The sequence below is a fragment of the Herpailurus yagouaroundi genome, unplaced genomic scaffold (assembly GCF_014898765.1).
Source record: "Herpailurus yagouaroundi ecotype Mexico unplaced genomic scaffold, PumYag 100, whole genome shotgun sequence".
Taxonomy (NCBI): domain Eukaryota; kingdom Metazoa; phylum Chordata; class Mammalia; order Carnivora; family Felidae; genus Herpailurus; species Herpailurus yagouaroundi.
Window position 1 is genome coordinate 5593733 of NW_024412391.1, and position 12211 is coordinate 5605943.

Genomic DNA, 12211 nt, shown 5'->3' on the forward strand with positions numbered 1-12211 from the left:
GCCATCACTTTGACCAGTTCTTTTTTTTCTCAACTATATTTTTCCTTCTCTTGAGTGTGTCAAAGTACTGCCTAGCTGCAGCCCAAGAATTGGCATTTCCCTTCTGGGCTGTCTTTATGGCACTCATTTTAAGTGGGAGAACCCCTTCTCAAAACGTGTTAGAATTCATTATAGCTTTTCCTGTCTCTCGCAGGTAGAGAAAACTTTTGAGGTTAGAATCCACATTTCTTTGATCTCTAGTGACCAGTGCTAAGCAGAGTGCTTTGCTCATGGTGAGTGATCAGTGATTCTTTATTTAACTGAATTTTACTATGAGGATAAAACCAAATGGAAAACATGTATAAAGTGGTTTATAAAGTGTGAATATATATGTGTATATACACACATATATAAAAAACTCAGTCATTATCGGTAAATTTAATCTTACTTTCTTGTCCTCCTTCCACTTATTCTATAAATATTTACTCTCTGAGGTGGTGAGCAGAGGATAATTAGAGAAAATAAATCTGTTTGGGCAACAGCAAACATCAGTCATTGCTCTGATGTGTCATTGAGGAGATGCAAAACTTTCAACCAGAAACTGAAACCAGGAACGTAAAGACACCCTCTGATTTGGGTGAGGGCCAGCTCAGCAAGCAAGAAATGAGTGTTTTGGAAAGTCAGACAAAGGGACACTTCTGTTAGGAGGGGCTTAGCCTGAGGTGACACTGGAAGTGTATAATGAGAACCAAAGGACCACCAAGTGAGCCACATCTCCAAAGCTAGATGCTATGTGTCCACCAAAAGAGCGTACAATTCCCTGCCTTGTTTATTTTCACATAGGAGACTTGTAAAACTCTGGACATTTGTGGTAAATTAGTAGTTTTTGTTGTCTTTTTTTTTTTAATTTTTTTTCAACGTTTATTTATTTTTGGGACAGAGAGAGACAGAGCATGAACGGGGGAGGGGCAGAGAGAGAGGAAGACACAGAATCGGAAACAGGCTCCAGGCTCCGAGCCATCAGCCCAGAGCCTGACGCGGGGCTCGAACTCACGGACCGCGAGATCGTGACCTGGCTGAAGTCGGACGCTTAACTGACTGCGCCACCCAGGCGCCCCAGTTTTTGTTGTCTTAAAATAAGTGGGGCTAGGAGTACTCTCTTGATGAGTGAAGTCATCATCATTTACTGAGAAATGCAGTTTGGTAAATTAAAATGTATTTGTAGAAACAGGCAGAATATTTTAAATTGGGGCTGTTTTACAAAACCCAGGATAGTTACAAGCTAAGAGAAAACCATGAGTCTGAGTTCAAAGTAGTTGGAGACTTTTTAAAATTTCAGATTATAGTTGGGAGGGAAAGAGAGTGGAGCTGATGTTTCATCCCAAATCTTTCAGGAATTTCACACACACACACACACACACACACACACACACACACACACACAGTGGATAATATTTCTTGATCAGAGAATACTTCTTGGCTGCTGTCCTTGAATGGAAAGCCCATGTACTTCCTTGTATTGAAAGTCTTACCTCTGGCTCCCCAGGCTTTGAGCTACTTTCAGAGTTCTTGTAGCTACTAGTGGGTATGGGGAGTGCTTCCATGGTGGCCTGTGAGAGTCAGACAGGGTAGCACTGGGGACTCACTGTAGTTACCACACAGAAGCACAGAGGAAAAACCCTAAAGAAATTCAGGTAGTAGTCTTCTCACCCAGTCTGGTACTCTGCCTCCTCACAGACCTACTTGACTGAAGCTGGCCACGTTCCTCAGGCTCATCATAGAGCCTTGTGGAGGCCTTTAAGCCTCTGCATCTGCCCCCGTAGCACTGCCTTGACTGTCTCATTGCAGAGGGTAAGGATAAAGATATTGAGAAAGGGGGTGAGAACTGATGTCACCAAGGCTACGGTCTTGTTGACTTCCATAGAATGTTCTCTGCCAGACCTGACATGAAGGAAGATGGTGCCAGACCTGTAGCCAATGAAGACCAGGGTGAGGTGGGATCCACAGGTTGAGAAAGCCTTCTGATGGCCGCTAGCAGAGGGGATCCTCAGCATAGTGGTCACAATATAGCCATAGGAGATGAGGGTCACCAGGAAGGAACTGAGGACAAAGGCTAAGGCCATCACAAAGTCTCAGAATTCCTGCAGGCTGGTGTCTGAGCAGGACAGTTGCAGCAGAGGTGCATTGTCACAGAAGAAGTGGTTAATGATGTTGTCATGGCAATAACTGAGATAAGCCTGGGAGAAGACAGTGGGCACCATGGCTAAGAAAGGAGCTGCCCAGGAAGCCCCTGCCAACTGGATACACACATCCCAGCTCATCAAAGTTCCACAGCGCAGTGGATGGCAGATAGCCACGAAGCGGTCAAGAGCCATGTCTGACAGGATGAGGAAGGAGGTGGAACCCAGGGAAAAGTAGAAGTAGAACTGGGCCATGCAGTCATTGAAGGAAATGACTTTGCAGGGTACCAGCAGGTCTGAAAGCATCCTAGGCACTGTAGTTATGGTCACCAAGGTCTCCAGCAGTGAAAAGTTACCCGGGAAGAAGTACATGGGAGTATGTAGGTTGGTGTTGGCTATGACTGTGACTATGATGACAGTGTTTCCCAGGAAGGCAAGAAGATAAAGCATGAGGAAAGGCCCACACAGCAGAACTTGCAGCTCACCAAAAGAGGAGAAGCCCAAGAGCACAAATTCAGAAGGGTGGCTCAGATTTGTCATGATCCAGGAGCTGGGTGCCTGTATGGGAAGGAAATGAGAGAGAGAGAGAGAGAGAGAGAGAGAGAGAGAGAGAGAGAGAAAATCACTGATCATGAAACAAAATGAACAGGGAGAGCAAGACAAGTAGATGGTCAGCGATAAACAGAGAGGTAACAGAAAGTGATAAACAGAGAGAGAAACAGAAAGAAGGAGATAAACAAAATGAGAGTATGAGAGCATCATAGATTTAGGGAGTCTTAGAATTAAGAGCATTGAAAGCCATTGATATGGAGAGAGAAAAACAGAGAGGAGTGGATTAAGAAAGACAACACAGCAGCAGACATCAACATTTCTGGAGAAGGAAAGAAGAAAACAAAATGGGAACACAATTAAGAAAGGAAGACCAAATGTATGAGAGGGAGAAACAGAAAAAGATAGGGAGGGGAGGAAACATGGAAAGAAAGAGAGAATTAGTATAAGTCACCCCCAAGTCCTTAAGTATGGGTTGGTACTGGGGGAGGGGGTCTGTGTCATGACTAAGAGACTGTGCACCAAGATTCCTTTTAAAGGGTCCATTCAAGTCTTTCTGGGCTATGTCTCTATTGAGGACTCTCACTCATTCACATTTCTCTAGCTATGATCATGAAATTAATGGGAAGTCAGAGTTTTGTGTTAATAAATTAGGTTCCTTTGGTGGTGGTGGTGGTGCTGGGCTCTAGTATATGCACTCAAGATGGAAAGCAGAAAAGACATACAGGGTCATGGAGATAAACCTCAGAACCAGGTGGCTGCCCTGCCAGTGATGAGAAGATCATCAGCATCCTACCTCCTGGTGCTGTTTTGCTGCTGCAGTGTGTCCCTTCCCCTCCTGACTCCTCTCATTCTTGCATGGTGGTTTGGGGCACAAGCTATGAACCTGTGTTTGAATTCTGATCTGAAACTTGTTTGTGGAACATAAATCTTCTCTTTATAACATGCTCTCTGAACCTCAGTTTACTCAGCTATAAAATGAAGATAATGATAGTACTGGGTTTCTAGGATTTCTAGGGCTATTGTGAAGATTAAATGAGTTGAGCTACTTAGTATAGTGACAGGCACACACCAAGTGCTCCACAAACAACTGTGGTCATTGCTATCATTATCCTATGGCTGCCAATCATCTGCCAAAATTTTGTGTCCAAATCATCTCTCCACACTTCCTGAAGGCCAACAGATGGGGTGTGTGTGTGTGTGTGTGTGTGTGTGTGTGTGTGTGTGAGTATTTTTACAACTTTATGCTGCCTTAGAATTTAAGTTCACTGAAAGGATACCTTAAAATTTTTCCAATTGTCAAAGGAAATAAACACTATAATACAAACTATCAGAAGTGGAAAGAGCAAAGCTGTAAATAGTTATACTCTGGCCTACTCTCTGGCCCCATTAAAAGCTTCATCTGAGGCTGTGACCTGGCCACTAGCAATGGCCTTCCAATTTAAAGAAGAGGCTTTGTCCCTCCATTAGCTTCTATCCATCCTACTAATAAACCCTAACAGTAGGTCTAAAATCTACACCCAGAACTGATCAATTGAAACCCAATTTTGATGTCTGTGCTGCACAGGAGCTCAACCCATATGCAAACCTAAGCCACTTACTTTAGCCTCTGAGTGTTTTCTTGAGCTGCTCACATTAAGAAATTCATGTCTGCCTAATGGGTTCACTCTGTAACATGAGTGACATGAGATATGTGGTCCACTACCCTTGGTTAGTGTGTTACAGCTGGCAGGAGTAGTAAGGGGCTTCTGTACTGCTAGGTGAGTGGCTCCACAAGCTACAATATCTCCAGTCGTCTACTGATTTCCTAATTAAAGACTTACCCCGTGTCACCACAAAGCCCTGGGCAGCAACTTTGATGAGACCAGAGGAGAAAGGTGCTGTCTTTGCCCCTTTCCTCCCAACGATAAGTGTTCTTGATTCTCTCTACCCACCATGTCTCCAAGTCCCTGGTTTCTTGATGTGGTTTAGAGCTAAGCATACATTGGATGGGAAATAGACTCCAGCAGTGTTCTTCAGGGGAATGATGGGAAAACAAGGAATACTCTTGGGATTAAGAGGCACTATTGTTTTTCTTTAGAATAATGGGAACTCCTGTGTTCTGAGTAAGTCACATTTGAGAAAAAGATGTGAATGAAGAAAGGGATAGAGACCTAGATACACCTAAGCAGCTGATGGCTTAGGTTGGTCCCATGGCAGTGCTTGCTTTCTGACCCTTCCTGGATTAAAATTATGGCAGACTGGATAGATAGTGAGGGTTAGATACAGTTTTCATTTGGAGATTTTGTCTCCCTCCCAGATCCAGGATTTTGAGATCAGGAGAAGTAGGGAATGTAGGTATTGGACCACATCACGCTCTTGTCTGAACTCTCCAGTGTCATCTGTAGAAGTTGGAGAATTGAAACAGTAAGCTTAAGAAGAGATATCCTCCTCTTGGAGCCACGGCCCCTGATAGAAACATCTTGGGAGCCGAGCAACCTGAAGGGCCTGTCTCTGACTTTTGTTAGAAGATGTACACCTTAGGGAGGGATGAAGGTGAAGGCAACATAGCATAGATAAAGGATCAAGCTCCCCAGTTAACTCTGAGTAACATCCTTCACCTCAGAGAAGTTCAGACTTTATGGATGCCACCCAACTTAGCCCCACCCACAGACAAATAATAACAAAGGGATATGAAGCTAAAGCTTTCCCGTGAAGACAGTACAAGTGGATTCCAAGTTTAAGACCCACAAAGGCTGGACAGATGGCCTGGCAATCTTTCTGTAGGACCTGAGTCTAGAACTGAGTTTTTAGGGCAAAGCTTTGATTGCAAGGAAGATTTTATGTCTGGACAGAAATGGGGGATAATGTAGAAAGGAGCATATTGCTACTCACTCAACACTTAGTATATACTATTAAAATAAATTGAAAATACATGTCTGAGTCTGTGTCTGAATTCTCTGTACTATTTCATTGGTGTATATGTCTACTGATCTACATGATATTATGTCAATAACATACTGTCTCAATTATTGTAGCTTTGTAAGAAGTCTTTAAGTAAGATTTGTGAGTCTCCCAGCTTTGTGCTTTTTAAAAATTATTTGGCTACTCTAGATCCTTTACATTTACATATAAATCTTAGAGTCACCTTCTTAATGTTAAAGCCAAAATAACAGTTCTGGGATTTGAAAAAAAATTTATTTGAGAGAGAGAGAGAGAGAGAGAGAGAGAGAGAGAGAGAACCCATATGAGCAGGAGAGAGGGGCAGAGGGAGAAAGAGAATCTTAAGCAAGCTCCATGCTCAGCACTCAGTGCAGAGCCTGAAGTGGCGCTTGATCTCACAACACTGGGATCATGACCCGAGCTGAAATCAAGAGTCAGACGCTCAATGGACTGAGCCACCCAGGTGCCCCACGGCTCTGGGATTTTGGTTGAATTTGTGTTGAACCTTTAGACTAGATTAAAAAGAATTGGCTTTATAATAAAATCGAGTCTTCTGATTTGGAATATTTCTTCATCTATTTAGGTCTTTAATTTCTTTCAGTAATGTTTTATGACTTTATTTCTTGCACATAGTTTATTAAATATATCCTTTAGTCTCTCATATTTTTGGATACTATTGTATATTATAGATTTTATTTCCATTTCTAATGTTTATTGCTGGTGTATAGCAATACAACAGATTTTTATATACTTAGCTTTTGTCCTGTTACCTTAATAACAACTTGTTAGTTCTAGTATTTTTTTGTGGACATTTTAGGATTTTTTACATATAAGATTATGTCACATGTAAATAGTTTTATTATTTTTATTTTCTAATTCTATGCTTTTTATTTCATTATCTTGCTTTATTGCATTAGCTAAGACTTCCAATACAATGTTGAATAGAAGTAGTGAGAATGGATATCATTGCCTTCCTTCCCATCTTTCCTAAAGGGAAAGCATTCAGTCTCCCCACAGCCTCCCCACAGGCAAAGGTCCCAGTAGACCACCAGTTATAGCCATGTTTGCTGGTGTTGGAACAAGGATGCTAGGGTGCCATGAATCCTGATGCCAGATGTGTGTTGTGCTTTACCATAATCCCTGAACCACTGCTGATACATGATTGCATGAAATGTTTCTGGGGTGGACTGGCAACGGGATGCAGTCTCTGGACCTCTGCAGTGGCACAGTTGTGTGAGTGTTCCTGGGGGCAGGCTGGCACCCCACCCCACGATTCCTTGGTGAGACCCTCCTCCAGAGGATCAGAGCAGGTTCAAACTGAAGGGCCCTAGAAGTGAGAGGTTTAGAAACACAGCCCTATATGAGATAAAATTTGGGAGAGAAGTGCTTCTTGGCAGGCTGAAGGCTTGGTCATGGACAGTGTAGAAGTGGGGAGTGGATGGAAGCCAGAGAAAAAGGAGGGGTGCTTGATTGCTGGTTGGTGATAGCACAGAAAATGGGTGACGCCATTTTCACCTCTCCTGTGCATGTGCATACACGCATACATAGGCCAAACTGATCCACCCAAGTAAGCTAAACAGAGCCACCTAGTGGAGAACCGAGCCATTACACCAAACCCTGACCAACTGTGCCAACCAAGCCCTAGAGGACCATCACAAGTCTCTCCACTTGCTTAGTTTACAGACTATAAAGTGCTAAATAGTTTGACCTCTGGGGAAACTAGATGTAATTTTACTCAGATTTCATTCTGTTTGCTGGTCTATCCATTTTTTTTCTTTTCTTATTCTTGGATAGAGAAAGAGAAAAAAATTATTTTTATTTTCCATTTTTGTAAAAAACATTGTTCTTCATTTTTTCCTACTATATTTTTTATTTGTGTGTGTTGTGAAGTTTTTAGTCTATTTTAATTTCTTCATTTAATTTTACTCTATTTTATTGTATACAATTACAAAATTTTTTAAATGTTTTCTTACTGTTTTTCACCTTTATTTCTTTTTTTTTTTTTGCCTTTTTCCTCCTCTATTCTACCAAGCTTCTTTCAACAACCAGACCAAAACACATGTAGGATCCAGCTTCCTTTACTTTATTTTTTGTGTTGTTTTTAATTTTTTTAATTTACTTATTTATTTTATTCTTTTTCTTCCTCCAAAATGATGAAATGAAGGATTTCACCCCAAAAGAAAGAAGAGAAAGAAAGTCCTGACAGCCAGGGACTTAATCAACACAGATATAAGCAAGATGTCTAAACCAGAATTTAGAATCATGATCATAAGAATACTAGCTGGGGTCAAAAAAAACATAGAATCCCTTTCTGCTAAGATAAAAGAAGTAATATCTAGTCAAAACGAAATTAAAAATACTATAACTGAGATGCAATCTCGAATGGATGCCATGGAGGCAAGGATAGATGAAGCAGAGCAATGATCAGTGATATATATAGAAGACAAACAAGGAGAATAATGAAGCAGAAAAAAAGGAGGGGAAACTAAGGCAAAAGAGCACAATATAAGAATTAGAGAACTCAGTGGCTCATTAAAAAGTAATAACATCTGAATCATAGGGGTCGCAGAAGAAGAGAGAGAAAAAGGGGTGGAAGGTTTATGTGAGCAAATCATAGTAGAAAGTGTTCCCAACCTGGGGAAAGACACAGACATCAAAATCTGAGAAGCACAGAGAACCCCCATTAGATTCAACAAAAACCGACCATCAACAAGGCATATCATAGTCAAATTCACAAAATACACAGATAAGTAAAGGATTATAAAACAGCAAGAAAAAAGAAAGTCCTTAACCTATAAGGGAAGGCAGATCAGGTTCACAACAAACCTATTCACAGAAATCTGGCAGGCCAGAGAAGAGTGGCAGGATATTTTCAACATGCTGAATCATAAAAAAAATATGTAGCCAAGAATTCTTTATCCAGCAAGGTTATCATTCAAAATAGGAGAGACAAAGAGTTTCCCAGACAAACAAAAACTAAAGGAATTCATGAGCACTAAACCAGCCCTGCAAGAAATTTTAAGGGGGACTCTCTGAGGGGAGAAAAGATGAAACAAAACAAAAAAGGTTTAAAGTAACAAAGACTAGAAAGGACCAGAGAACACCACCAGAAACTCCAACTCTACAGACAACACAATGGCAATAAGTTCATATGTTTCAGTACTCACTCTAAATGTCAATGGACTAAACTGTCCAATCAAAAGACATAGATTAACAGAATTGATAAGAAAACAAGATCCATCTATATATGCTGCTTACAAGAGACCAATTTTAGACCTAAAGATACCTTCAGATTGAAAGTAAGGGGATGGAGAACCATGTATCATGCTAATGGTCACCAAAAGAAAGCCAGAGTAGCCATACTTATATCAGACAATCTAGATTTTAAAATAAATCCTGTAATAAGAGATACAGAAGGGCATTATATCATATTTCAGACACTTTAGATTTTAAAATAAATCCTGTAACAAAAGACAAAGAAGGGCATTATATCATAATCAAAGGGTCTACCCACCAAGATCTAACAATTATAAACATTTATGCCCCCAGTGTGAAGAAACATAACTATATAAATCAATTAATCACAAACATAAAGAAACTCATTGATAATAATACCATAATAGTAGGGGACTTCAACACCCCAGTTTCATCAACGGACAGATCATCTAAGCAGAAAACCAATAAGGAAACAATGGCTTTGAATGACACACTGGACCAGAGGGACTTAACAATTATATTCAGAACATTTCATCCTAAAGCAGAGGAATACACATTCTTCTCGAGTGCACATGGAACATTCTCCAGAATAGACCACATACTGGGACACAAATCAGCCTTTAACAAGTACAAAAAAATCGAGATCATACCATGCATATTTTCAGACAACAACACTATGAAACTCGAAATCAACCACAAAAAATTTGCAAAAGTAACAAATACTTGGAGACTAAAGAACATCTTATTAAAGAATGAATGCGTTAAGCAAGAAGTTAAAGAGGAAATTAAAAAGTGCATGGAAGCCAATGAAAATGATAACACCACAGCCCAAAAACTCTGGGATGCAGCAAAGGCAGTCATAAGAGGGTAGTATATAGAAATCCAGGCCTTCCTAAAGAAGGGAGAAAGTTCTAAGATACATAACCTAACTTTACATCTTAAAGAGCGAGAAAAAGAACAGCAAATAAAACCCAAAGCCAGCAGAAGACAGGAAATAATAAAGATTAGAGTGGAAGACAATGCTATAGAAATATGAAAAAAACAACAACACTAGAACAGATCAATGAAACCAGGAGCTGGTTCTTTGAAAGAATTAACAAAATTGATAAACCCCTACCCAGTTTGAAAAAAAAGAAAAAGGAAAGGACCCAAATAAATAAAATCAGGAATGAAAGAGGAGAGATCATAACAAAATACTGCAGAAATACAAGCAATAATAACAGAATATTATGAGCAATTATATGCCAATAAATTTGGCAATCTGGAAGAAATGGACAAATTCCTAGAAACATATAAACTATCAAAACCAAAACAGGAAGAAATACAAAACTTGAACAGACCAATAACCAGTAAGAAATTGAATTTGTAATCAACAAACTCCCAAGACTTAGGACCAGATGGTTTTCCAGGGGAATTCTACCAAATATTTAAAGAAGAGTTAACACCTATTCTTTTGAAGCTGTTCTAAAAAATAGAAGTGAAAGGAAAATTTCCAAACTCATTCTATGGGGCCAGCATTACGTTGATTACAAAACCAGACAAAGACCCACTGAAAAGGAGAACTAAAGACCAATTTCCCTGATAAACATGGATGCAAAAATTCTCAACAAGATACTGGCCAACTGGATCCAATAATACATTAAAAGAATTATTCACCACAATCAAGTGGGATTTATACCTGGGATACAGGGCTTGTTCAATATCTGTAAATCAATCAATGTGATACATCACATTAATAAAAGAAAGGACAGGAACAACATGATCCTCTCAGTAGATGCAGAGAAAGCATTTGACAAAATATAGCATCCTTTCTTGACAAAATCCCTCAAGAAAGTAGGGATAGAAGAATCATACCTCAAGATCATAAAAGCCATATATGAGAGACCCACTGCTAATATCAGTCTCAATGGGGAAAAACTGAGAGCTTTCCCCCTAAGGTCAGGAATATGACAGGGATGTCCACTCTCACCAGTTATTCAACATAGTTTGGAAGTCCTAGCCTCAGCAATCAGACAACACAAAGGAATAAAAGACATCCAAATCAGCAAGGAGGAAGTGGAACTTTCACTCTTCACAGATGACATGATACTCTATATGGAAAACCCAAAAGATTCCACCAAAAAACTGCTAGAACTGATTTATGAAGTCAGCAAAGTCACAGGATATAAAATCAAGTACAGAAATTGGTGGCATTTCTATACACCAATAATGAAGCAACAGAAAGAGAAATCAAGGAATCAGTCCCATTTACAACAGCACCAAGACCCATAAAAAACTAGGAATAAACCTAACCAAAGAGATGGAAAATCTATACACTGAAAACTATAGAAATATTATGAAAAAAAACTGCAGACACACACACACACACAAGTGGAAAAATATTCCATGTTCATAGACTGGAAGATAAAATATTGTTAAAATGTCAATACTACACAAAGCAATCTACATATTTAATGCAATCCCTATCAAAATAACACCAGCATTCTTCACAGAGCTAGAACAAACAATCCTAAAATTTGTATGGAACCATAAAGGACCCTGAATAGCCAAACCAATCCTGAAAAAGAAAACCAAAATTGGAGGCATCATAATTCTGGACTTCAAGATACATTACAAAGCTGTAATCATTAAGACAGTATGGTACTGGCATCAAAACAGACACTTAGATAAATAGAACAGAATAGAGAACACAGAAATGAACCCACAAGTCTATGGCCAAGTAATCTTTGACAAAGCAAGAAGGAATGTTCAGTGGAATAAAGACAGTCTCTTCAGCAAATGGTGCTGGGTAAACTGAACAGCAGCATGCAGAAAAATGAACCTGGACCGCTTTCTTACACCATACACAAAAATAAACTCAGAATGGATGAAGGACCTAAATGTAATACAGGAAGCCATCAAAATCCTTGAGGAGAAAGCTGGAAAAAACCTCTTTGACCTCAGCCGCAGCAACTTCTTACTCAACACGTGTCTGGAGGCAAGGGAAACAAAAGCAAAAAGGAACTATTGGGACCTCATCAAAATAAAAAGCTTCTGCACAGCGAAGGAAACAATCAGCAAAACTAAAAGGCAGCTGACAGAATGGGAGAAGATATTTGCAAATGACATATCAGATAAAGGTTTAGTATCCAAAATCTATAAAGAGCTTATCAAACTCAACACCTGGAAAACAAATAATCTAGTGAAGAAATGAACAGAAGATATGAAGAGACATTTTTCCAAAGAGGACATCCAGATGGCTAACAGGCACATGAAAAAATGTTCAACATCACTCATCATCAGGGAAATACAAATCAAAACCACAATGAGATACCACCTCACACCAGTCAGAATGGCGAATATTAACAACTCAGGCAACGGCAGAT

At 39.7% G+C, this 12211-nt stretch overlaps 1 protein-coding gene across 1 annotated transcript; it reads right to left on the reverse strand.

Moving 5' to 3' along the window:
• Window positions 1–1142: 1142 nt before the first annotated feature.
• On the reverse strand, window positions 1143–3929 carry LOC121028057 (olfactory receptor 6V1-like). Its single transcript, XM_040471610.1, is given in 1 exon segment — window positions 1143–3929. A coding segment is annotated over 1 exon segment (1197 nt). The 5' UTR covers window positions 2952–3929; the 3' UTR covers window positions 1143–1754.
• Between the last annotated feature and the right edge of the window lie 8282 nt (window positions 3930–12211).